The sequence below is a fragment of the Antennarius striatus genome, chromosome 22, assembly GCF_040054535.1.
Source record: "Antennarius striatus isolate MH-2024 chromosome 22, ASM4005453v1, whole genome shotgun sequence".
NCBI classification, from domain to species: domain Eukaryota; kingdom Metazoa; phylum Chordata; class Actinopteri; order Lophiiformes; family Antennariidae; genus Antennarius; species Antennarius striatus.
Window position 1 is genome coordinate 8,775,486 of NC_090797.1, and position 25,124 is coordinate 8,800,609.

At 38.1% G+C, this 25,124-nt stretch overlaps 1 protein-coding gene across 1 annotated transcript; it reads right to left on the bottom strand.

The window, feature by feature from the left end:
• Positions 1-567: 567 nt before the first annotated feature.
• Positions 568-25,033, bottom strand: nrip2 (nuclear receptor interacting protein 2). Its single transcript, XM_068306886.1, has 6 exons — positions 24,416-25,033; positions 11,973-12,281; positions 6,578-6,660; positions 5,910-6,016; positions 3,852-3,904; positions 568-3,131 (listed from the first exon to the last, which is right to left on the bottom strand). Exons 1-6 carry the CDS (start codon positions 24,569-24,571, stop codon positions 3,015-3,017), a joined length of 825 nt encoding a protein of 274 aa, XP_068162987.1. The 5' UTR covers positions 24,572-25,033; the 3' UTR covers positions 568-3,014.
• Between the last annotated feature and the right edge of the window lie 91 nt (positions 25,034-25,124).

Below are 25,124 nucleotides of genomic sequence, written 5' to 3' on the forward strand. Positions count from 1 at the left end.
AAAAAAAATGCAGTATTCTAATTCAACCAACAATAAGTGTTAAATTTACTTACTTAGATAGTTAAATGTCCTCAAATCCTTCGTCTAGTTTCATTCATTATACTTATGAGGACCTGAGAGTTGGACTTAGTTTACAAGGTTTAAGACTTGCCTTGAATGGTCTACTATCTGTGATGGAAGAAGGGTTGAGCAGAAAGATGTTGAAGTTCATTGGTCTGAAGGCCAAATATCAAACCCCCTGAGGCTGTGGGAATAACTCTCTCCTCTGTTCTGACATGATAAGGTTCTTTATATAGTTGAAAGTACCAGGGAAGGGCACATATAGGGGTATTTAGTGAGCAAAGTGACCATGGGAAATCTGTGCGGTCCAGTTAAAATAGGAGCTCTGCTAGTGCTCTAGCTTCTCCTGGTAAATCTGATGACTCTCATTATTCAGACAGATGGAGATTAGAGATTTGGAATGGCTACCCTCTCACATAATGTTACATGGCATTTCTAAATGGTCCCATCACTCTTTCAGGCTCCGTCAGTTAACATCAAAATTACAAATACAAATGCAGCTAGCCAGAATACAGATTTTATTGGGCAGAGGAAAAACTGTTCAGAAGAAAGACACCAAAAATAAATTTCTGTCACACATCGTTTCCTCTCATATGGCATAGGAAGGTCACAATACAGCAAGGAGAAACAAACTATGTATGCGTGGATGACCTCTGTGTGGACAGTAATGGATACTGTAGCACAGTTAAATGCACAGCACGGCTCAGGGGTAATTACAGCAGAGCATCATGATCTGAGGCAGTTCTGAATTCTCCACACGATCAAAACATTAAAAAACGAGCAAGGCAGGCAGCACTGCAGTGAGGAGTCCTTTTTCCTTTTCTTGTGGAAGGCAAATCAGCAAGCATTAGGCCCGAAGTAAGCAAAGTGAGAGAAAAATAGGAGGCAAATAAACATAGAAGATGTCAAAGTAAAGAGGATGTCATGTTTAATGAGGGGAACTTGGCACAAGATGCAGCTGCGGTTAAGTGATGAAAATCTCCTAAAAGAGGCTGAGAGGGAAGGCAGCCGGAGTCGGTTTTTGGCAGCACTGTTCTGCTTTTTCCCATGTGAAACAGGCAAAAACAAGGCAAAAAGGGCTGCTTTCACCCGTAACAAACACACACACACACACACACATGCATGCACGGCAGCTCCTGCAAACTTTCAAAGTGGCACAATCAGACTAGTACACAAACATGCAGACTTGTACAAAGGCAGAACTTTACAAAGTCATGCAGATGGAATGTTTGGATATTTCTGTAGTCTGACTCAAATGTGTGTCCCTGGATTGTGTGAAATTTATTTTTGTCGAAAGGGATTAATACGGAACTAGAGTGGTTCAGTCTACTCTTGTGGAAAACTTAACTGCATAAATCACACATGGAAAGAAAGAGCAAACAGACTTTACAATGCTGAATATAGTAACATATATCACCTGAAATCTGAAACTTTTCAAATTTGTCATGATTCTCAAAAAAAGATTTGGGCCAATATTCACATTTAGGAAAAGAGCATGTTAAGAAATCATTTTATAATATATAAATATATAATTTTAAGCAGCCAGCTAGTTCAGGTCAAAATGGTTGGTCTGGTTTTATCCAGAAGTTAAAAAAGATTACCCACCAGTACCTCTTAAGCTCTGTTAACATATGTCTTGGTTGTTTAACACTGCTATTACCAATCAGTGGTACCAGTATACTGGGGGGGGGGGGGATACTTCAGCGGCACTGTCACAAGGTATGTGGTAAGATTGTAGAGTTTCTTGATGAATTTGCAAAAAACAGAAATGATGTGTTGTTCATGGGTAATCAACCACATGTAGAGTCGGCTGCAGGCTGCAGCTCTACATTAGTGTTATTGTGACTTGAAATGAAGTAGCTATCAAGTGAGCAGTGAACTCACATGGAAGTAAGTGGCCTGCAAAATATTAAGTGAAAGCATTGGAATAAATGATTACTTAGCCAAAAGAAATGGATTAAACTTTTTTTTTTTTAAAAAAGATGCAATAGTTAATTCAGATTAAATGGTCAAAACAGTTGAAATAGTTCAAATGAATGGAAGTAATGAATCAATAGTAAGCAGACCTAGCTAGCTTAAGGTAATAGATAATTGATGGAATAATGAAATAGTTGGAATACGTAGCAAATAAAAATGTTGAAGTAACTGAATGCGTAACCGAAGGCATCAGATTAAATTATTGAATTAATTCGAAGAATTTATTTGCCTCATGTGTTAAAATATAAACAAAAGTCATAGAAATGATTGAAATGTTCAGGTCCTCTCCTCCAGCAGTTTGTGTAAATCAAAGGTCCTGCCAATGTGTTAATTATTAAGCTTTGGAAGTGCTTGTGTGCAGATTTTGTTAACTTTGGACTGTTTCCAGTCTTTGTGCTAAGCTTAGCTATCTAGCTACTGGCTGTAGCTTTGTGTTACTATGCAGACAAGCCTTTTTACGGTATAAGAAAATGAATAAGTATATGTCACAAAAATATAAGACTTTCCTTTAAACACCACTAAAATGATTTGTGTCGATCATTTAGCTTTTTTATTTTCTCAATGATTAAAAGTGTTTTTGTACAACCAAATCACAAAATATCCCATTTAAGTTCACTTTGAATTATTAGAGTATTTTTCCTTTCCGAGAGCATCAGTGTTCCCGAGCTGCTCCCTGGAGGAACTGATGTGAATTTATAGGATGAACATTAAGATGATTAGACTCAGAGATCAGACTGGCTTATAACTGGCTTTTATCCGCTCTGAAACAAACTCATTTAATATCAGAAATAATCATGGTGTATGTCTTAATTCTATAAACACAATGATGTAAACTCAGGAACGGTGGTGGCGAATGCTCATCCATGTTCTGGCAGTGTGAGACACTGTGATTGGACAGTCCAGACACAAACAGCATCCCGTCTCTTTGCTGTAACCAGCTGGGATTGGAGGAAGCGGTCACCACCGTCGAGTTGTGCTCACAGGTTCTTGTTGGTGTCGTGTCGGCACTGGCTATCAGACGAAGGGTTCAGGAAGGGCAGCTCCTCGCCGCAATCCTTCAGCTTCAAGACCCGACTGCTGAGGTCCAGACAGCACTGTGAACAGATGCATTTGTTTGACATCAGTGCTTCCCAGCATGTAAGTCCTGGACTTTCAAGCTATTCAATACAACAACGGTTTTAAATAAACTAAATGTAACAAGCAATGAATTCAGGAGCATCAGTTTCATCCTAAGTGTGGAGTTTAACCTGATAGAGGTAAAATAATGGTAATGAAACCAATCTAAATCTAAATAGACAATGAGATAAGTATCAGAGTTTTTTGTTGTTGTTTTTTTTTTGGGGGGGGGGGGGGTTAAGAAGGTAGAGATCATGTTATTTTCATCCCCTAGGGTCACTCTAATTAGATTTTTATAAAGATTTTGACCTGATCCAACACGTTATATTAGAATATGGGTGAAATCCGCCTCTTCACAGCCAGTTTCTCCTTGGAGTTTAAATTACATTTTCAAATGTGCCAATTTAAAACCTCATCTCACTAGATGTCCTCAATTTAATCATATCTGGACTTTTCCAGCAAATTGTATATCCAAGGCAAAGCCGTGCCGCTAGAGATCTACCCAGCCTTTTCTCAAGATAACACTACAGCCGGTACATCTTGTTTTAAGAATGTTGCACCTGTGTCTCTGTCTGTCACGATTGAATGTGCATGTCCTATTAGTTTTCTTCTTCCACTTTTTTTTTCTCAAAACTTTTAAACAACTTCTTTTCAAAGAAAGACAGCAAGGGACATTAGAAAAGGAACGAGAACCTTACTTTAAGTTCCAACAGAGTCTGAAGACCGAGGCACAGATCAAATGTCTCATCCTCTAAAAGAAAAAAAGAGAAAGCAAAACATGTAGGGAAGAGAGAGAGAGGACAAAAAAAACAACAAAATGTTATAACTGCATCATGACAGCCTCACTTAAACATAGATACATTAGGCCTAATCCAGGTAAATCATGAAGACTACTACATTTTTCAACCCTGTGCAAATAAGTGCTGCTAGGTATATGCACTCATGAGCATATGACTCCTGTAGCTGTGAGTGTTTTACAGCTGGATGAGAATTTAATGTGTGTCAAAGAGTCAGGAGTTAGGACCAAATTAGAAGCATTATTCACTAGGGTGGTGGAATTAAAGAGTAAAACTACCATACATTAGAGTGTTAGAACAAAATGTTCTCATAAGCGAAAGATACGGCTTCACAGTAAGGGCTGAGTCAAGAATTAGTGTTCTTAAATTTTTATGGTTAGGGTTTCTGGAAATAAAACCTGATGTCGATGAAATAGTCTGACATTTTTTGAAATATTTGAATTGAATGTGTGCAATTTCTCTGATATAATAATAATTAATATGAGTCTAGAGCCAGTAGATGGTGAGTTTAGCGTCGCATAAACACAACGAAGAAAACCTCTTAGATCACTAATTAGCACATTGTGTGTGAATTGTTTGAAAAGAAAAGCTGAAGTGTAAAAATGATCTAATAAAAGTGAATTATTTAGCTTTAAATAAGGTGGATTGTGTTAAAATTTGTTTCCCTCTCAGTTTTAATATACAGTATGTACTCTTCTCATCATATTGTCCCAATACGTATAGTGAGTTACTTCTTTAAGCTTCTGTGGAACAAATTTATTTTAACCATTGATTTTTACTTTAAGCATTTCCATATTCAAAATCCATCCTTTTTTTTTTTGAAGACAAGATGATCATATTCGTCTTGTCCTCAGCTGCTTTTCTGCCTGGTGGGTCATGGGTGTTTCTGGAGTCTATCTCACTGGCTATGTGCTGTAGTCACAGAACACTGTGTGTAACACTGGTGATTACTCCTGAAATCATCACTCTTGCTATTGTTAACATCCATGAAGGGGTTTATCTGTCCAAGAAAAACATGTTCTGTACAAAATAATCTACACAACAAAGGCAACAAAAAAAAAAAGCCAAAGAATCTCAAACCTCAAAGTCAGACAAAAAAAAAGACTGTTACGGATGAATGCACAGACCCTTAAACTAAAAGTTATCTTCTTGAAAAAAGACCGTGTGGTAATTCCACAGTCAGACATGTGATAAAGAACTCCTTTTTTTCAAGCACTTTTGTTTATTGGTATACAATATTTTCTGTTGACTGTATAAAATTTGTTTGCTCCAGGCACCTTTTTCACTAAGGTGACAATTACTCCCCATGATAATTATCCTCCCACCGGTTCTTTATTCAGCATCAAGGGAGTTTTCCTGCAAAAACTTTGTGTATTCAAAGCTGAGAAGATCTAAAAGCATTAGAAAAGAGCACGTACAACATAATTGCTGCAATGGGAAGTGAATAATAAATCAGTGAATTTACTCATCTGAATGTGTTGTTAATTGCCTTTTTGCCGTTTTTATGCTTTTATTTAATAGAAATCTCTGTTAGGGTGGTTTAAAAAGACACAGTAGGATGTCTTGTTGAGTGTTCAATACAGAAGTGAAAGTTAATATACTCAACTAGTGGTCTCATAACAAAATCCCAGGGGAGACGGATCTTTCCTGTGATTTGCTACTGAAGTCAGGCAGCTGGTTTTCAACATGGATATTCAGATATTCATGATGGGCAGACAATGGAATCTATCAACTATGCAGTCCCTTTGACTTTTAATTTAGTGCCAGCAGCTGGACACAAGTTACCAAAAAACAAAAAATAATGAATAATAAAACAACAAGGATGTTAGTATTTTGTTGCTTGTTTTCTTTGTTAACATCTAGCTGAAAGCAATGCCGTACCGCAATACAGCCTCACACAGCTGCCAGCATTGCCTCGTTGTTAGCAGACAGATTGTTATACAGATCTAACACACTTACCTTTGACATGCGCAGAACACAGCACCGTCTGTCTCCCGAGCTGTAGCTGCAGACCCGTCACTGAGTCCTTCACACCCTGTGGTGAACTGTCGTTACTCGGCACCAATCTAACGATTCACACAGATATACAAAAAAAATATCCTCAGAAGTACAAATAAGATGGTTTTGGAAGATTTTACTTAACGTAGTAGCTATAGACATTTACTTAAATACTTAAATATTAAAATGTCATTCAAAGGACTGTGCAGCACAGATTGGACTAACTAGCATTAGTCAAACAGAATATTCAGTTCAGCAGCTCAAACCAGGATCTTGATTCCTTTAGAGCTTACTTTAATGAAAGATGTGACCTAAATGTCACGTGCTGAAGCCAGCACTGAGCTTCATTTAGTGTTGGAAGCATTTTTCCTGAATGTGAATGATGTCGGGTCTTTAAAGATCTGGTCAAGCCATCCTTAAGAGCTCATGGCATCATTACATCTCTCCTTCACACTTGAAGCAGTTTGCTGTGCCTTTAAAAATCTATCACTTTACTTATATCGTGGTTTAATGTTACCCATCTTTATATCATATTATATTGTATCCTATTTGTTGACTTGTTTATACTTATAAATGTGGTTATATATGTAGAATAGTGCATTTACAGTTAAGGACAAGCTGCTTCTTACCCCAGCCTCTGACAGCAGGAGGTGGAGATGTGGTTGTGTTGGCTGCCAGTGTTGATAGATGCCTTGACTTCAGTTTCGCAGCACTGTGAGAAGACAGGGGTGTGATTCTGGTGTCAGTATGATTTTCTACTTCAGCCTAGGGTACAGATGCAAAGAAACAGTCACAACAGTGTAATAACAAAACTCTGGGGGGGGCTTTGAAAACACTGATCTTTTCTTTTGAACAAAACTATTTGGCTGCCACATGTCTGTGAGAGTACTCAACTGAAAAATGATTCCAAGTTTATTGTTAAGCAGCTTTTCAGAAGCAAAGCGAATCTCCCACTGGTGCAGTGCTTCTATGCCAGCCCTCATTTATGGAGCCAAATGTTATTTCGTGTTTTTAACTTGATTTATATTGACTGGGTTGAAATCTGGTATCATCACTCTTTATTAAAAGCTGCAGCATTTGCACCAGTAGTTTAACAGTTAAGAATCCAGTTATAAATAAACCAATGGGAAAATTCTGTGTACCACTACGGATCCCATTAGTTGTTGTTTTGACAATTAACTGATTTACTAAGCTCAAGCTGCTGACTCTACTTCCTGACAAGATGCTGATTCCGCAATTTGTGCGGGCTTGATGATCTGAAAACCATCGCTATAGTTGGTTAAATATCAACCCACCGAGTTACTCAAGTCAAGTTCAGCATGTTTCAGGTTATTGTTTTGATCTACCGGTTACCAACTTTGCTCGTCTGTCATTTTGGCACTTAGATAGCAACTAGCAGGACCACAGCCGAGCATTTAGCAGGTTCCCACACTGGTAGTTAGCTGAGACCAAATCCAGAGAAGACAGAAGAACATAAATTGACCACGTTGATATAAACACTCCCTCTGAATGCTGATGTTTTTTCCATTTCTGCTAAATGTCTCAATTTTTTCTACATTGAACATGTTTTTTAGGTAACAGGGATTCCACTTCAATTTAACATGTCAGTGTTTAAATTAAATGTCTCTTTCTGTTTTTCCAACACATTCACTAAAATATTTGTTGTTGTAACTCATTAACATTGCAAGTCTTATTCACATTTTTGGCAAGGATTGAATGGGAGATTTGACTCCATATTCACTTAAATATGAGGCTACAGCCAGGATTCATTTAACCTGCCTTTGTTAAATTAAACTTGGATATTCATTGTTTGTTTAACCAACACAATACACAAAATGTAGAAATAGAAAAATATCTATGATAGTTAAATAACCTTTAGCAATTAGAATTTTATTTAACAGATAGACATGAGAATGCATTACTCCCTATTCCAAAAGTAAGAAAATAGATTTATTCCTAAAATCTTCTTTAATCTTTCATGTTTTTTTGTTTTTTTTCAGGTTTACCCACCATTCGAGAGTTTTTCGATAGTACTGTTGCCAGCTGTCAGACAGCATGTCCTTATTTCCAATGACATCTTATTTCTGCATCTCGCAGTTGGTATTAAGGTAATGCACGAATGAAGAATGTTTTCAACACATATGGTAGCTCTGCATGCAAGTGAGATAAGCAGCATCCTGGCATCACCTCAGCTCTGCAAACTGTGTATCATATCTTTAAATTGTGTTTCTTTAAACAAATGCAAAAAGATTCCAGCTATTCTTCTGTATGGCTTTTTCACATAAACTACAATCCATGGCAAGTTTAGGTTCTCAGCTATTTATAATGAAGTAACAAGGTTTAAGTCCTCACACGCTGAGCTGTCAAAAAAAAGGCAAAAGCTAAGACAGGCTAAGAATACTAATACTTTCAAAGCAATCTAATAATGAAAATATTTATTTTTGAAAATGCAATCACTTTAAACCCTCAAAATGGAATTATCACACACACACACACACACACACACACACACACACACACACACACACACACTGACTTCAGCATTACACCAGAATGCCCAGAAACAGGAGATTTATTTGCATGCATTCCTCATGCAGAACCAATGGTGCATACTCCAGTTATAGTTTGCTGACAGATCTCCAGAAGGAAGTGACATTCAAATGTATTTTAGTGTAGCACGAGGATGATGATGATGATGATGATGATGATTGCTGCTATTTAAGTCAACTTGTATTTTGCCGTTTTCATTTTACTGTTATGCATATTAACTGAATAGAGAACGGGATATTGTGATGTTTTTCTGCATGTCTTTCACTTTCTGTCACCGCTATCATAACTCAATTCCTTTTCCACTTGACACTAGGATGTTTTCTCTCTTAGAAATAAACACATCCAGATTCTTTGAGCCTTGTTTCCATCCCTCAAACTCGATGCAGACTAAGCTGACACCATGTTGTCCTCAAAAGCACATTGGCTTATCAGCAATTCCATAAACCTGCTCTTTTGTCTTAGGCCTGGCTGCACAGACACCCCCCCCCTTCTCTCTATGAAGTTTAAAAATAGCTGCTGAATGACTAACTGAGGAACGCTTTGCATTTAATAAGTTGATGATAAAACGGAGCAAAGCAAAATGAGTGACAGTGGAAAACACTGAATCACTGAATCTACCAGAAAGGTAGAAAAGTTTTTTGAAAAACATCGACATTGCCAGGAGCTGTGCTATATACTGTGCTTTAAACTCCATAGCCAACAGCATCTGTTTGGTCACTATTGATTTCTGTCAGAGGATAAAAAGAAATTACTCCATCCTTCAACTCCTACATACCAGGAATTCTATCTAATAAGCAACAAAAATATGCCAAAACTGACATACACATTCTATTTAATACATAAAGTGTGGTATATATTATGTTTTTGCCATCTTTGTCTTGAATTAGATTGCATATTTTATGATTAAAGTCAAGTTTCATTTCGAGGTAGTTTCATTTGTTTTTCTTGTGACTTTGATCAGTTACCTCATAGTGTAGAAGTTAATTTTGTCAAATTATCAATGTCAAGCAATGTTCTATGTGGGGGTTTAAATCTGCTTGATTATTAAAGATGAAACACTTTTTCTTCTTATTCTGTCCTTTTCTCTAAAATCCAAATGAGCATAAATAACAGACATGGAAGATATTTGTCAAGATAATTCAGGAAATTTGTCGTTTTGTGTTTGAATTCATCTTTGCTTTCATGCATCATATTACTGAGTAAATGCAAGTGACTAACAAAACAACCAACATGAACAAGATTGTCAGTTCTGAGATAATCAAATTATTCTACCACCCTGACAACAGCTGTAATTGTACTATAAAAAGCTGGAGATGTTTACTGACAGTCTAATCATTGCCTGTAAGAAGCTGCAACCAGAAAAGTAAACTTTCTTGTCAAGTGATTCCCTGTTCCTCAACATTTTCAACTCATCTCTTCGGGATTAAACAGCGGTTTCAAAATATTTATATCATGCCAGAGCTACCTGAGCATTGTTTTAAATATAATTAATTCTACCTTCATTACTATTCATTTGTGTGACGGTAAGAACCTGCAATCTGCTGGTCGTGTCAGTCATACAATGTTCGACATCCATTGTTTTGTTTTGTTTTTTATTATTTCTTCAGCTGAAGCAGCAGCGTTGTGTTTTAACATTAACCATCAGACGTCTCTGATGGCTGCATCGGAAAAACCAGTTTGAGGACAGGTTCATTCACTCCTCTCGTTTTTTTGGTGACCTTACTGCATTCTCACTGGAGTGTCTGAGTGTTTCTTATATTGGGGACCACAGGGAGTATCTCAATGTGAAGCGAGGCAGCCATTAAAACCTAATGTGTTTCATAAAAAAGAGTTGATGAAAAGCTGGGGTACTGAGTCATTGCACACATAATGGTGTAGTTTACTGCTTTGTTTTTTGTTTGCTAATGGTTTTGTTGGAAATGCTGTGGGATGCCAAACTGAAGCATGAATCTGGTTTGACTGGGTCTAAGATTATTTCACCGAGCTCACACGTGTGATTGCACCCGGTTTAACAGTTGCATTGTTATGATAATTCTCAACGTATGTTTTGTTAAGACTAACATGCTCATAAACTATCATGATAGTGGAATAACTTTTTAACTTAAAAAGAAATTATTTAGCTGTTATTGATATTAGCTAAGTGTAAGCTTGGTCGTACACCGTTGCTCAATATTGTTCAATGTCTGCAGCCATTGGTGTGAATGTTGCAATGCTGTCCTCTTTATGGAAGTTATCAACAGGTTATCTACAGGAAATCTCTGAAAGTCCAACTAGGCATACAATAATTATTTTGCCCTTAAGTGGATTTCTTTGGGTAAGACTGAACTAGTACTGTTCCAGTAAACAGAACTGAGTTCACACTGAATTCAACACAGGCGTCACGTCTATAATCATTGCTTACACACAGAATGACGTCTGTATCACCATGATTTTCTCCACCCCATAGCGCACATTAGAGAGTCTTGACTGTCTGATAACCAAATAATAAAATTATCATCACTGGAGGTAGTTATCCACCAGATTGCATATCCCCCTATCCCTGTAAAGTCATGTAAGAAATACAGTAGTTGTAGTGTAAACTTCCTTGACCCCATTTGCAGTTTTTCCCAATAAGAATGTGTATTATATTCATGAATACATTTATAATTTACGTGTGAACAAGGCACAATGCCCAAAACAAATATCTGAAATGATATACTTAAGTGTTATTAAAGGGTGTGAGATATATGCCTTGTAAAAATAATTATATTTTAGTGTATGATTTGAATAAAAGTCTTCTTTTAGGCACACATGCAATTTCGGTTCTCAGAGTTTCCTGCTTTTTATCTTACTCTTGGATGTTGCCATGATTTACAAAGAAGAATCATTGATCAGTAAGCTTGTTTCTCTGCATCAATAAATTATTAGGTCCTTCAGAGTTGATTGTTTACACTTCAATGTGGGTAGAAGGCAAGATGTGAGCCTGATTGAGGTTTCCAGATAGATAGCAGTTGTGTCTGCATCTGTCCAACTTAGAACTTAGAACATTTTGTAACCCTTCATCTACTTATCCCCAAACATCCACAGTGACAGAAGCCATGTATTTAAACTCACATCAGAAATAGAGAGTATCTGTTGGTTCCTTCCCGTTTTGAAAAAAACAAAAAAAAGCACAAAATTTTAACATCGATTTGTTAATTCTGTTATTTTCTCCTGTGCCCCACACAGTTTTTGCGATTAAATCTCTTGTTGCCCTGTATTTTTCCCATTTTACTTCATGTACATAGTAACTAGGTTGGCCTTTATGTAGTATAAAGCCATCTGTTGTCCTAATCCAAACAGCACAGTGTCCTGCAAACCTTTTAATGTAATGTAAAGGGAGAATATAAAAAAATGAAGAGTGGGCTTGAGGGAATGTGTCATGGGAACAAAATGGTTTTGTCTTTGCGCCGTGCATTAGCAGAAAGTTTCAAACCCTCAGTGTAGATGAAGTACCTTGCATTGAACAAGCAGAGCTGTCAGTGGGGTCGAGCTGCCCTCTGTTTTCTCAGCTGTCTGTCTGGCCCCGGCTTCGCTGCTGTCGTCTTCTTCATCCGACCGTAGGCTCCTCTCGCTTTCTTCCAGAGACTCCCTCTCCTCTGTGGAGTCTTCGGCTGTGCTCTCACTCTTTTCTTCAGAATCAATAGCGCCATCCTTGGTGTCAGCGAGTGGAGAGCGGACCCTGGCGCTGGGGTCCCGGGCCTCCCCCCTGAGCCGTGTGATGTTTCCCTCCAGCAGGCGACGCTGGACGATGCTGTGAGGTTGCTATAGGAGGACACAAAAGAGAAATGGATGATGGATGACAAATTTACTTGGCAACATTTTGAAGTTTATACAAATTCATCAAGCATGTATGGATGTCAAATCTTTTTGTATCATCATGTACTGTATCCTTTCATGCTGATATACCTACCCCTGAGTCCTACTGGCCCTGAAAGCCTAGCTGCTGTTGGACAGCATGAACTTTCTCACATTTATTATATTCAAATCAGAAGTCATACTTTTCATTTCTCCAAACAGCAGCCTCATTGACTCTTACCTGTGACCATTATCCTCTGGTGTTATGGCAACTCTCAGAAACCTTGGAGTTTTACTTGACTCGTATTCATGCAATATATGAAAGTAGTTCATATATTGGAAATAGTAGTACAGTCCTGTTACTTTCAGTTATGAATTATTAACTATAAAAATGAAAGCTACCGTATGCTGTCATGCCCTGATCTAGAAAAAATAATTCATGCATTCATCTTCTTTAGATAACTGTGACATTCTGAGAATGAGATATCGCTCTCCTGCAGCTGCTCATCTTCTAGCATAGAGAACATCACTTCACCCATCGTGCCTGTTTGATTTGGAACTGATTTTTAGATTTCACTTTTAAGACAGACCAGGTCTGTTTTCTAGTTATACTGTGTAACAGGACTGACCTAATAAACCAACTTATGATCATACATTATTGGTTGGGACCCTTATGGTCATTCCAAAATCCAGACTCACCTTGGCTTTGGAATGCAGGGAATAGGGAGAGCACATGTTTGCAGACATCCCTTTGTGTGTCATCTTTTCTAATTCTTTTTATCCTTTTATTTAATTTTTTTTTTTGCTTTTAGTTGACTTGTGGGATGTCATTTTACATTTTTTTTTACATTATTATTCAAATCTGCCATCTTAAAACATTATACTGTATTCCATTAATAAATCACAAACTGCCAATGATTAACACATGATTCTAAATGCTACAAGTAGTTTTATAGAATCTAGTATTACTGAATTTGGCATGAGTTGAATATCTCTTATTGTGATACAAAATGGGATGTTGGGATTGTGCACACTCACAGCCACAGAGAGTTCATGTGGTTGTGAGTGTGGCATGTGGCCACTGGCTGGTTGTTTCTCTGGGTCATGTGAAAAGTAAATTGTATTTAAGCCGTCTGTTCCTCCGTAATCACATTGCTGTTAACCACTTGAGAGTCTGGGTACAGACGTTCTGATAGCATGCTTTAAAGACCTGGTCACGCAATACCAGCAGCATTACAGTAATAGACCAAAAAGCCTTGAAAGCTTTCCTTTCAAAGTTTTCTTTACTTTGCGTCAAATGAATGAAGCGAAGAATGATAATGAAATAACAATTCTTCAAACCATGTACTAATGCGGTAAGAGAAACTCCTAGTGAGAAAATATTGTATATTATACATAATGACACAGAAAAGGAATAAGATTAATGTAACGTTATTAATGGCTCTGTTACTGCATGATTGTTATCTTAAATTGTGGTCTAAGAAATTTGTAAAGCTTTTGTGTTAGCAGCTGTATCCAATGTCTGCATAACAATGGCTCACATAACTACTTCTAAGAAAAATGAATCACTGAAGATGAGTGAATTATGCGGTTCCCTGCAGATCTAGAGCTTTTTAGCATCTTGCAGCTCATTTTCCATTGTTCATTTGCATAGGTTCTAGCAAAAGACTGTTGTTTGAAGTTAAAAAAAAAACCTCCAGTAAGCAACTATACTGTTCCACGACACAGGATGTAAGACAAATTCATTTAGAAACTGGATTGTGAATGTAGTGGATCATCATGGTGGCCATTTACATTAAAACCAATCCAAATGGGTGCCAATGTTTGGTTAATTTCCAGGAAGAGCGCATGAAAGCCACTGTGTGCGCTGTTATTAATGCAAGTTACCTCCATTTCAAAGAGAACCCATGCAGATTTGCGTGATAGTATTATTTTATGCAACCACGAGCACTTGTGAAATATTCTGAATGTACATACCTCCGTCAATTCCAATCTACCCTGCACACACCTGTTTGGCTTCCCTGACTCAAGCTCCACCCCTTTGAAGAGGAATTTTTGCATAGTGAAGGGCTTTTTTGTCACAATTACCATCTTGACAGGTTAGAATTTTTCAAAAAATGTCACTTAAAGATCATCAAAATCAATATAAGTAAAAGATATTTATAAAAAATGTCTTGGAAACTCCTCTACCTCCTTTTCTAAACCAGTGTTGGACTGAATATCAGCCTTACCAGCCAACAGTGGCATCTGGAGGGCCATGTAGTCACGGTTTAAGTATCTAAAGGACATCCCCACCTGTTCTTGTAATGCTTTCTATTAGTCAGCCTTGTATATCCACCATTTTCATGCACCTGTTGCCTCCCTCCATATCTGTCTTCCCAGATCTACAGGCTTATGCTTGCATCACTGTAGTTTTACAGAAACAAGCTTGTGAATACTTCACATTGTCCCTATTGGAGAATGCAATGTTCTGACATAGTCAGTCTGGGCTGTTTTACCCAGATATGAAAACATCATGAGCCAGGGTTACTCTTTTCTTATCTTTTCCACATTATTTCATGGTTGGTGAATGGAGAGCTCAGAAGTGTAATTTGCTTTTAGATGACACCATCTACGTGATGGTGGTCAAAGCACTTAAAAAGTCAATTACAAGTGTCCACCCTCGCTTGTCTCTGAGGGAACACCATCAAGCTGCGATGATTGTGCCTCTCTAACCCTTATAAAGAATAAAAGCTTGTGCAGAAAAGCCATGATAAACCTGGCTTTCCTTGTCCCTAGTGTTTTTGTCCCAAATTACTTGTCATTATTTTATGTTCTTCTCTGATTACTATGCACGGAGCAATGCTGGATTGTGCTATTAAAGTATTCCTGAGCAGAATTTGAATGAAGATGGAGATGATTTCATGGCCTGACAGACAACAAGGACACGGGAAAAATTGACGAAGAAAAAAGAAAAAGAAAAAGGATTCATAACAAAAGGTTTGAAAACCTAAACATGGATCACATCTCATCTGGTCCTATCTGTGGCCTCACTCCTTCGTGATTCTCATTATGTTTGAAAAGAACTTTGACATCAGTCATTTTTGGTAGCAGGTCATGTCAAAAAGAAAAAAATTAATGTTATTTAAATGGAGATTCCTGTTTTAGATGTTTCCTTCTCTGTAGCTCTTTCTGTTGAAACTACCTTCTTTTCCAAAACAACACTTTTAACCAGAAATCAGCACTCATACCAGTTAGGTCTGCTCCAGTTCTTCCTCTCTGAGCTCTGGCAGCAGCTGATAGCTCTCCACTGGTTTATAGACGTGCAGAGATGATGGTCTCTCCTCATCTCTTCCTCACATCTCTCCTCTGCTGTTTCCTTTCCATTTGTTTATTTTAACTCTGCCCCTTACTTTTTTCTCATCTTTGCTCCATGTCTGACCTCCTTTCTTTTTATCATTTTTTCCATCTCCTCACCTACCATTTCCTTTCACTACCATAAATTATTTTCCTCCCCTTTTCCTATATCACACATTTCTGTCTCATTTCTTCCGTTCCATTCCCTTCACTTCCAATCCCTTCACCTTTTCTTTCATTTCCTTCATTTTCTATTCCCAGTTAAACCTCTCCCATCCTTCTATTTGAGGTGGAATCATCTTGCATCAGTCTTAGTCATGTGCAGTCGACACATTGCAGGAAGTGCCAAAGTTCATTTTGGCAATTTAACTCACAAATTATACCAATTTAAAAGTGAGATTAAAAGTTTTTAAATACTGTATGTATTCATTTTTTAAACATGTTTTCCTCTACTACACAGATTTAAATCACTTTTGAGAAAGGAAAACAGTTGGAAATAGTGGATTGTTTGTTATAGTTATTTGCTTTCTGTCCTTTTCTTTATTTCTCCTCTTCTTCCCCTTCGTTACTTCAGACGCTTTTTTTCCTTTTCTTATCTTAAATCCTTCTAGAATTTATTCTTCTCCCAATTTTTTTATTTCTTTCATTTCCTTTCCCTCCATCACCTTTCTTCTCTACCCATTTGTCTACTAGTTTGTTTGTTTGTAAATCTTTTATTCAGTGGGAATGGATAAGAAGGACGGACATGGTGTCAAACTCTAACAGTTTGGATAAAAAGGCAGAAGGGAAGGGTTAAATGGGGTGTTTTGTTCTCTCTTTACCAGATGTTTTTCTCCTGTGAGAGTAACTTTGCCTGCGGCGAACAAAGATTGGATCCGGTAGACAATGACCACAATATAATTTCAGCCATACTTTTTATTATGACTTTGTGCACTCTCAGGGTTGACATCTGTTTTTACAGATCCCTGACTGCTCTGGGGTCAGCTCACATGCAAATTGCATTGGTAACATCTAGCTGACAGCAGATGAGGCTTCCAACTCTTGACCTATTTTTGCTATGCAGTTCAGAAGTGAATTGACTGTCTTGCGCTTTATACAAGACATACAGTGCACCTTATCTTTTTCTGCTCTGTAGTGCAGACGGATTAGAATTTTTAGGTAGAATACTTGAAGGAGCGGCAGAGATGTGAGGCCAAGATACTGCATAAGGCAATTTACATCATAGTTCTGTCAAAAACGTGGACAGAATGCAAATATGTTTAGATTTACTTACTCAAGATTTGATCGCTGTATCTCTTATCCTCTCTCAAATTTAACTGGTATTTCGCTGGCACTTACCACCCCCTCAACCACCCCCAATTCATATTTCATGATAATCTGTGCAGAAGTTTGAGTGTCATACTGTGAAAAACCAATAAACACATGCTAGTGAGAACTTCTCCTAATTGGCAGTGACGAAAATTAGCTATGGTAACATTATCCTTTGCACACAAAACATTATGGTTACAAAACTAAAGTTTATAAGTGAAGAAAAAAAAAACAATATTAAAACATTTTTGGTTTCATTCTCTGTAATTCTTTACATAAGAGGGTCAGAAATTATGCAGGGTGCTTGCTGTTAGATAAACTGAGTGAACCGTTTATTTAACACTCCGTCATGTGGCCATGCTCCTGCCCACATGACACATCTCAAGCTTTCAACAGATTTCTCACTTCGGACTCCTGACTGCTTGTCGACAGGCTATGACTGTGTGGACTGGCATCAGTCAGAAGGCCCCCTTGTGGATCAGCTGTCATGACAGGAAAGTCATAGTTTGAGTCGCATAAAAGGTCTAGCCATTCATTTGTTGCCATCCTAATCGCTGTCAGCACCAGAGGTTGTTGCCTGACAACAGACATAAACATGGTTCATATTAATACACTGACGCGGACAAACTATTCAGCCATTTCTCTGATAAAAAAGGACCTTGTAGTTTCTGTAATGCCCTCCAGCACCCAGGCCTGGAAGTCAGACAGCAGATAAATGATGGTCACCTCACCTAATGAGGTTATATTTTTATCAGCGACTGTTTGTCCACTGTAAAAGTTTGGAAATCTGACCAGTCCTGTTGTATTAATGTTATATAGTGTAAACAACGTTCAGGTTAAACTGGTCAGCTGTCAGACTGATTCAGCATTTTTGTGTGTCTGTTTCTCATTTTGCTGACATGAGTCCTGGGTCGACCCCTGAATTTTAAAAAAAACAGTCCGTACCAGACCTTCACCAGTGGGACACAATAACAACTGCTGATATGTAGCTCCAGCACTCCTCTTCCTCTTGTCTTTCCCTCAGTGTCTTCCTCTCTCCGTGTGTCAGATTAGAGGCTAATGGCCATGTGGACTAATTATCTAACTGCAACAGGCTCCTCTCATGCAGCCAGTCACGTGATCTTTCTAATGCCCTGTTTCTCATTCTGATGCAGGTCTCCACACTTCCTGCTTGCACATAAGACATCTGCTGCATTACACCCCCACTACCTCTTCATTTTTCTTTGTCATTCTGTTTTTTCTTTCACATTTTGTCTCTTCACTGAATCCCAAAAATTCTTCTTGGCTGGTTATTTTTTGTAAAGCCGAATGAATAAATTAGTTAATCCCTCAACAGAAAGACAGGAGAGTTTATATTCCTTTTTGATTAAATTGCTTTAACATTAGATATTAGTTTATTATCATTTATTTATCATTCCTACAATCCCTTAAACAGCTTATTAATAGATTAGAATTATATTTTATTTTCTGTTCTATTTCATATTTTGAACCGGAAGCCAGTTTGCTTAGCTAAACCGGAAGCCTTGAATCATGGGGAACAAAACAATCCAACTCGCTACTTGCAAGCTAAAAATGTGATGCGTCTGATGCGTATTCATGCCCTCTGTTGTTGGGTTTGTTTTGCCATGTATTTTTAGCCCCATCTTCCCACACAGCTCTGAGGGAGCAGCTGAGAAAGGGCGTTGCATCTCTAGATGACACAGAGAGAGACAGGTTCAAACATCTCTCCAGCCCACCTAATTGTCCTGGAGCTAAGAATAACTCGCGTATCGGAACTGATTTGACATGCTTTGTTTTGAGGGGGAACTGGCATGGAAAAGAGGCAAAGTCCCGAGAGCCCCACGATCACACTGTCGTGTTTGCTCTTCACTGTGAAGCGCAGCTGTGCCTTTCATATAAATTCATAAACATTTGAGTTCAAACAGTGAATCAGGATCTGTTGGAGACCAAGCATTCACAATGATCCTGGCTTTTCGAAAGGACAAGAGATCACTAAGTTCATAGCAGCCTGGGTTTACCAAAGCATGGCACAATTTCACAATGATTTATTTTTGGAAACATTTTACAGAAAGAAAAAATGATGATTTTTACTAAAGTCATTTTTGTTACTTAATAAATCAAGACTTTTTAATGCAATTTTTCCTTTATGCCATGACACACACACACACACACGCCCACGCATAAACACACACACACACACACACACACACACATACACATTTTAGAATCTTCTGCAAGAGGGAATCCTAAGCAAACAGACAGAGAATAAAATGGCTATCAATATAACTTTTTCTATCAATATAACCTTTTAAAGGATGCTTCTTTTGTGTTGAGGCTTGAATCAGCTAATATAGATGTTTTTTAAAAAATTAAACCACGCATGTTGAAAATTTAGAATAATTTTCTGTACTATGAACAGTTTAATCAACTGGGCCATTAAAATACCTTGAGAATAACAATTACTTTGTGCATCATTTATGAAGGGAAAGCTCTACTTCTCGCAGGGTTATGTAAGAAGATTGATGAGACCCTCACAACTGCAGGGTAAAGATTACCAACTTCCTGGCTGGGAATAAAGCCTGAAAACCAGTAAGCCAAAGATTCAAAGGTTAAAAAAAATCTATCACCATCTACAAATGGCATTACTTAACATATTTTAATTTGCCCTTTAATGCCCAATAATTATCTAAATTGCAATATTTGCCATCAAAGGAATGCTTTAGTACTGTAAAAATTGTCAAGAGAACTAAATCACCTCATTTTATGCTTTACATTAGTTGTGTTATGCTTAATGAATCACCATCTGTTAGTATTAGTAGTAGTTACAGCTGCAAGATAAACATACTGGAGCAAAAGTATTAAAATGGTATAAACTTAAACTCAAGTGTTCACTCTAGTGAAGTCTAAGTATCCCAGAATACTTACTTACAGAATACTTAAGTAGGTAATTCAAAAAAGCCTACATTAAGTTTTGATCTCTATTCAAGAGCAACCTTACAAAACAAATGAATTTGTGTGGATTTGACTGTAGGTTATGATGACCTAAAGGCCTTTCTGATATGACATGGTTGAAATTTAGGGGAAATTAAATAAGTGAAAAGTGGGATAAAAATTGACTCAATAAAAAAAATATCTGAATACACACTACATTGCCAAAAGTATTTGCTCACCTGCATTGAATTGGATATGACATTACATTCCTAATTCATAGGGTTCAACATGACGTCGGTCCACCCTTTGCAACTACAACAGCTTCAACTCTTCTAGGAATGCCGTCCACAAAGATCAGGAGTGTATTTATGGGAATGTTTGACTATTCTTCCAGACGGACATTTGTGAGGTCACACGCTGATGTTAGATGAGATGGCCTGGCTCTCAGTCTCCGCTCTACTTCATCCCAAAGGTGTTCTTTCAGGTTGAGGTCAGAACTCTGTTCAGGCCGGTCAACTTCATCCACACCAGACTCCGTCATCCGTGTCTTTATGGATGCTGCTTTCTGCACAGGTGTAGTGTTGGAAGAGGAAGGGACCAGCTCCAAACTGTTCCCATAAAGTAAGGAGCATGGAATTATCTAAAATATCTTTGTATGCTGAAGCATTCGGAGTTCCTTTTGCTGGAATTAAGGCCCCAAGCCCATCTCCTGAAAAACAACCCCACACCATAGCCCTTAAGGTTGGCACCTTATCACAGTTCCACTCTGGAATTCACTGAGCACCTGAGAGCCATTCTTTCACAAGTGTTTGTAAAAGCAGCCTGTACACCTTGATGCTTGATTTTATAAACCTGTGGCTATTAAAGTGTTTGGATCACCTGATTCTGATTATTTGCATGGGTGAACGAATACTTTTGGGAATATATTCCAAATTAATGCCTTCATTTTGGTGCAGTCTAGTGGAGTAAATTGTGAGTATGCAGTAGATAATGAGATTACACAGTGGTTACACAACAATTTGATCCATGCAGAGCTCAGGTGTTGTTCTTGAGTTCAGGTGTTTATACGTGTCTCATTCTAGTTCATTTCATTTATTCCTATATTTCCTCTCAAACATTGTGTTACATAAAGCTGCCTCACAGTTGGTCTCTCTGGTCCACTTCTGCAGCTGTCTCTTCCCTTCATTGCTGTTGTTGTGGATTTTGCCCTTTTCATGCTCACTGCACCCCTTACTCCATAGCACACCATGGCTGGAGTGATACTGCTGTGGCTGCTGCTGAGTGAGGAGACCTCAGGCTAAAGAGCAGCAAACAAATTCACTCTTACATAACAGGCTGCTCTGTCGAATTACACACTGGACAGGGCAGGCCAGCCAGCAAAAATTAAATAGCAGAAAGGTGATGTTACATCTAAATTCTCCGTGCAATTTAAGAGCACAAGATTCACAATTTTCATATATACTTATATATAATTAACCAACTATAAAAACTAAAAAAATTACATTTTTTATTTCATTCATTCATTCATTCATTCATTCATGCATTCATTTTCTACTGCTTGTTCCGCTCATTGCAGGTCACGGGGATAGCTGGAGCCTATCAGAGCTGACTTGCGGGTGATAAAAACATATATACAATATCCAGATGATCATCTTTTTAGTTAAGTGTTTACCATGCAAGCCCCATCAGAAACAAACATCAGTATCCAGCCAGAGTCTGAATCGTGTGCTGTCTGCCTGCAGAGAGGACCTATAGGCATTGCTGTCGGCAATGTCCCACATGTTTTCAAAGCAATTCCAATATTTTAAAAAATCACTTGGTACAGAAGCCATGCACAACCTTCTGGATTCTCTGTGACCACATCTGCACCATGGATTTAAGATAATTGTCAAGAGGAGCTTCACTCTATCTTCAAGGAGAAAATAATTGGTCTTATGATAAGAGGGTTTTCAGACCCTGCAGGGGATGTGGGATAGCAGGCTGCCAGTGGATGAATTGCTCATTATCTCCCTTGAATCTAATTGAATTTTGGCAAATCTTGCATTGATGGAGATGATTATTTTTGTTAAATAGAGTTCTGAATTCTGTTTTTATTCATCTCTGTTCATGTAGAGAAACTCTGGCTGCCATTGGAGGACTAAGAAGAAGAAGAAGAAGAGTCCACAGCAGAGTTGCCAATGCTCACAGTGTGAGGAACACTTTCACTCTTAGTCTCACGCCCTCATGCTGCCCAAACAATTCTCATGCCAAAATGGTGAAAGATTATCAGCTCGATGCATTATGGATGAAGCATCATACTATTTAGGCTCTTAAATTGGTCTTTCTCTGGTCTCTGGTCACTTAATAGGAAAGCATCAACAATGATGATGATAGTATAATAAATAAAGAAATACAAGCATGTAACGTAGCAGATCTACATCATGAACTAGATCTAACTAACCAAACTATGCATAGTCGTGTAATATCATGAGTCATCCATGTCTGGGGTTTTTTCTTTTCTTCATGATACTGGAAGCAGGTTTCAAATAAATCTTAAATGTCCAGGAAGGCCTTAAGTGATCTAGAAGCTTCATCCATAACTGGACCCACCTAAAAATGTAATCAATTCTTGATTGATTCAGCATCCACCTCCACACAAAGAATTATTAGACACTGTTGAAAACTATTAGATTTATCTTCCTGCAAACACACAAACAAACAAAATTCACATGACATCTAACTTTGGCTATGATATTACATTTGTTTGAATAAATGTTGTGAGGGTACAGACTATAAATCTAGGTACCAGTGATTGTATTTGCTAACATAACCCTGTTGTGCGGTATTGCCTTTACCATGTTTCTGTTATCTTAGCTTGCCAGCAAGCTAACACCAGTTAAGGAGTTTTAAACACAAGGTAAAACTGTTTTGGTCAATATTTATTCAAATGGTGATGAGGTCACATTTTAATCATTAAGAGAATACCAAGATAATCATAATAACTCCTGGGGGGAACATGATTGTTCATAATTAATAATCTTTTGTAATAAAATTAGGGATCATCTTATGTTCCATCATCAGGTCACTTTTTCAACTTGCCCAGCATGATTGTTATCCATTTAGAAGTTCACTGAAGACTGCAAACGCCAACCAGGAAATGGCTTCCCCAAACAGGCAACCAATCACAGCAGTCATTATGGTTATTCCTCTGGAGAGCATGACAATTTGCATAGTAATCATTCCAGTATCTGTTAGGATGCTTCTGTCTGTATGAACTTGGTGGGAAAACAATGACATTCATCTTAAAATAAAACAGAAAAATAATTTATTTTAGTGGAGGACATCTGATTGAATTAGAGTAAATGATACGAATGACTGTAAGCTTAGTGAAAGAAGGAGGGTGGGTGGGTGGAATAAATTTCAACCATCAAATGTTGGTATTAAAACCTGGCAAACATGAAGGTATCACAGTGCGATATTCTCGGATCACTCAGCATCCCACTGCCAGAGAAAAGGCATTCAAGAGCTCAAGGGACTCTGGGAAGCTACCATCAAATCAAAACTGTGTCGCAACAGAGATTGAGTAATAAATTGTTGAGCTTATTACAGGGAGTTCTTCCAGGGAGGTTTAGGACTCACTTAGCATTCATATATGTTTCCATCTATATATCAGCCACAGACTGATGTGTGTTCCTGAATGTATAATAACATACCGACAGTATATTTGAGATTGCCGAGCAGTGAAACAGGCTTAGTCTTCACTCCTGTGTATGCAGAGAAGATGGCTGTGAATCTTTAATGACCCACTCAATGATTAATTTACTTTTCAAGGTTGCACTTAGATTTAGTGCATACAGTAGTGCATTAGTGCTTACAGGAAATACTCATTATACTGTACAGTCACATAAATGCCTTTGCATGACATCAAAAGATTCAGTCATCCTTTGTACAGCAGTAATGATTGGTTGATAAATTTCTCAATAGACTATATATCATTTTATCCATTTCAAAGCAATACTGCAGAAAAAAATGTATGAATTGCATTGCTGTTTTTCTTTCTAAAGCATAGATATGTTTATGATTTAGACTGGTGATATGACAAAACTATAAAACTGATGATTAAAAAAAAAGAAAAAAAGTTTTCTCAAGCCTTCAGATTCTCCAGATGGAGCTGATTGTTATCTCATAATATGCCTCAATAGGTATCACTTGAGTTAGCATCAGTTTTTGAAGAAGACTTAAAGTTAAAAATGGGGGGAAAAAAATTGAATGTCAGATTATCAGGGTTCTGTGGCCTGCTCTTCTTCCTTGTTTGATGTTAGCACACCTTGACCTTATTAGCCACTATTAGGGTAACACACCAGACCCAGCTTGAACTGTCAGCACCAGCCATCCGACATTGTTGTAGGAAATAATAAATTAAATTAAATCAGACTTTACCAGCTTCTACGATCTTTATCTTTGTCAGACATTTAGCTGGGTACCTTGAATTTGCTGCCACTCAAACCCTACCTTTAATAAAACAACACACACAGCAGCTCACTTACCAGGTCTTTGGATGTGCCCAGTCTCTTTAGCCCATCCAGGGGCAGGAGGTCAGCTGAGTCCTTGTGAATGAACTGCGTAGCCTGCTTCAGACGCCTCTGCTGGTGCAGGATGGCTTTATCCCGAATGACTAACTCGCCCTTTTTCGCTTCACTCATGGTCTTGGTCTATAAAGCAGTCTTTCCTGGTGCTGTGCACTGAAGCACAAAGACTACAACCTCGCAGCAGCAGTGAGAGCTGTTTGCAGGCTGCAGGAGACTGAGTGGATGTCTGAGTGCAGAGAGGAGGAGAAAACCCAAAGGAAGCTCTGGAAGGACTGGAGGTGACAGAATAAACCTGCAAACCTGCAAACCTGATGCTTCTCCCGGTTTGTTTTGTCCTGTCTGAATTGTTCTTGTCCTCCCCACTAGGCTTAGCATGTACTATATGTCTCAGCGGTGTCAGCAGCTATTGTCCTGTACCTGACGCTCCTCTGATGTGGACATGCATCTTCCTAACAATGTCAAGATCTGTTCTGCCTGCTACTGAGGCTGTTGAGTAGGTGAGCCTGAGAGATGGTGTGCTTTCCCCTCCCCTCTGTGCTGTCTGTCCTTGGTTCTCTCTCTCTCTTTCGCTCGCCCCCTCTCTCTCTCTATGTTACACTCTATTTCACATTTCTGGAGTGTATTCTCTCTCTCTCGCACTCCTGCTCTTTCTCTCTCTATCTATCTG

Coding starts and splice junctions, on each gene's coding strand:
- nrip2 (XM_068306886.1), bottom strand. CDS start 24,571: ATGAGTGAAGCGAAAAAGGGCGAGTTAGTCATTCGGGATAAAGCCATC. Junction 6,017..6,577: donor TCCTGCTGTCAGAGGCTGGG/GTAAGAAGCAGC, acceptor GTGAATCGTTAG/ATTGGTGCCGAGTAACGACA. Junction 3,132..3,851: donor AGACTCTGTTGGAACTTAAA/GTAAGGTTCTCG, acceptor ATCTGTTCACAG/TGCTGTCTGGACCTCAGCAG.